General features: G+C 41.3%; 1 protein-coding gene across 1 annotated transcript in view; it reads left to right on the forward strand.

The window, feature by feature from the left end:
* The first annotated feature begins 22 nt into the window (after window positions 1-22).
* LOC112524959 overlaps window positions 23-1,521 on the forward strand; it is a 5,360-nt gene continuing 3,861 nt past the window's right edge. The window contains exons 1-2 of the mRNA XM_025134902.1: window positions 23-1,130; window positions 1,380-1,480. Of these exons, the coding sequence (XP_024990670.1) occupies window positions 23-1,130; window positions 1,380-1,480 (1,209 nt within the window). The remainder of the gene's footprint in view (window positions 1,131-1,379; window positions 1,481-1,521) is intronic.

The following is a 1,521-nucleotide window of genomic DNA, read 5'->3' on the forward strand; positions in this document are numbered from 1 at the left end:
GAAACCGCAGAGAGGATCTTATATGAAGAGGGTACTTCGGAAATTGCAAGCTCTGAAGGTGGTTTGTCGGCGTCTCCGGAATTCGTATGGTTGTTTGGATAAAAGGGTAGTTCAGTTAAAGACGGAGCTTGATGTTACCCAATTGGCTTGTGATCTAGACCCTTTTAATGATTTGCTAAAGGAGGACATTGCTCACCTCTTGCTAGCGTATCAAAAAGCTAGAAATGATCAAGTGGAAATGGCTCGTCAAAAAGCAAAGATATATTGGCTCAATGAAGGGGATGGTAACTCTAAATTCTTTTTTCATGCTATGAAAGAAAAGCGCAATCGGAGCCATATTGCTACTATCAGGGATTCTTCTGGTACAGTTTATGATCATCAGGAGGTAGCCACARCATTCCTTTCCCATTTTCAAGGTATTCTAGGTACCTCTAATGTCTTGGTCCCTCCCTCTATGGGGGATTGTGTGTTTGCTCATTCTTTATCATTATCGGATTCTCTACACTTAATCCGTCCTATTTCGGATATGGAGATAAAAGATGCTTTGTTTGCCATTGGGAATGATAMGGCCCCAGGACYTGATGGRTATTCTTCTAAATTCTTTAAAGCAGCTTGGAATGTGGTTGGTAGGGATGTTCTCACTGGGATACACAATTTTTTCTATTCTGGAACTTTGGAGTATGAACTGAACCATACTCTTCTTTGTCTTGTGCCAAAGGTTCCTAATGCGTCTTTTGTTACTGATTATTGGCCAATTGCGTGTTGCAATGTGTTGTTGAAGTGTATTAGTAAGGTTATTGCTGATAGGATGAAAGGATCGCTGGATGTTCTTGTTAGCAAGGCTCAATCTGCTTTCATCCCTGGGCGCCAAATAACTGATAATATCTTAATGGCACATGAATTGGTCGCTGGTTATCAGCGTTCTGAAGGGGAACCAAAATGTGCTTTTAAGATTGATATTCGCAAGGCCTATGACACAGTTGATTGGCAATTTCTTTTGGAGATGCTGAACGGAATGGGGTTTCATCCAGTCATGATTAACTGGATAAAGACACTGATCACTTCTCCCACTTATTTTGTTTGTGTTAGTGGACAGCCGGAGGTCAAGGAGATCCTCTCTCCCCTTACCTGTTTACTGTTGTTATGGAGGGTCTCTCGATGCTTCTTTCGAAGTGTATTAAGGAGGAGGCAAATTTTTCATATCATCAAGGTTGTGCGGATATTAAGTTGACTCATCTATGCTTTGCTGATGATTTGTTTATTTTCTCAAAGGGGGACATTATTTCTGTGGAAGTCATAAAACGGCCTTCTCTTGTTTGAAGAACGATCGGGTTTGTCGCCATGTTTAGAAAAAAGTGAGGTGTTTTTCGGGAATGTAGCAATGGAGGTCCAAACTCTTATACGTGATACTTTATCTTTTCGGCCAGGGGTTTTCCCTATACGCTACTTGGGAGTTCCTCTCTCTCCGGTTCGTCTGAAGGTACGTGATTTTAATCCCCTTGTGTTAAAGCTTAAATCTCG

Source organism: Cynara cardunculus (assembly GCF_001531365.2).
Source record: "Cynara cardunculus var. scolymus isolate 2C chromosome LG 13, CcrdV1, whole genome shotgun sequence".
Taxonomy (NCBI): Eukaryota; Viridiplantae; Streptophyta; class Magnoliopsida; order Asterales; family Asteraceae; genus Cynara; species Cynara cardunculus.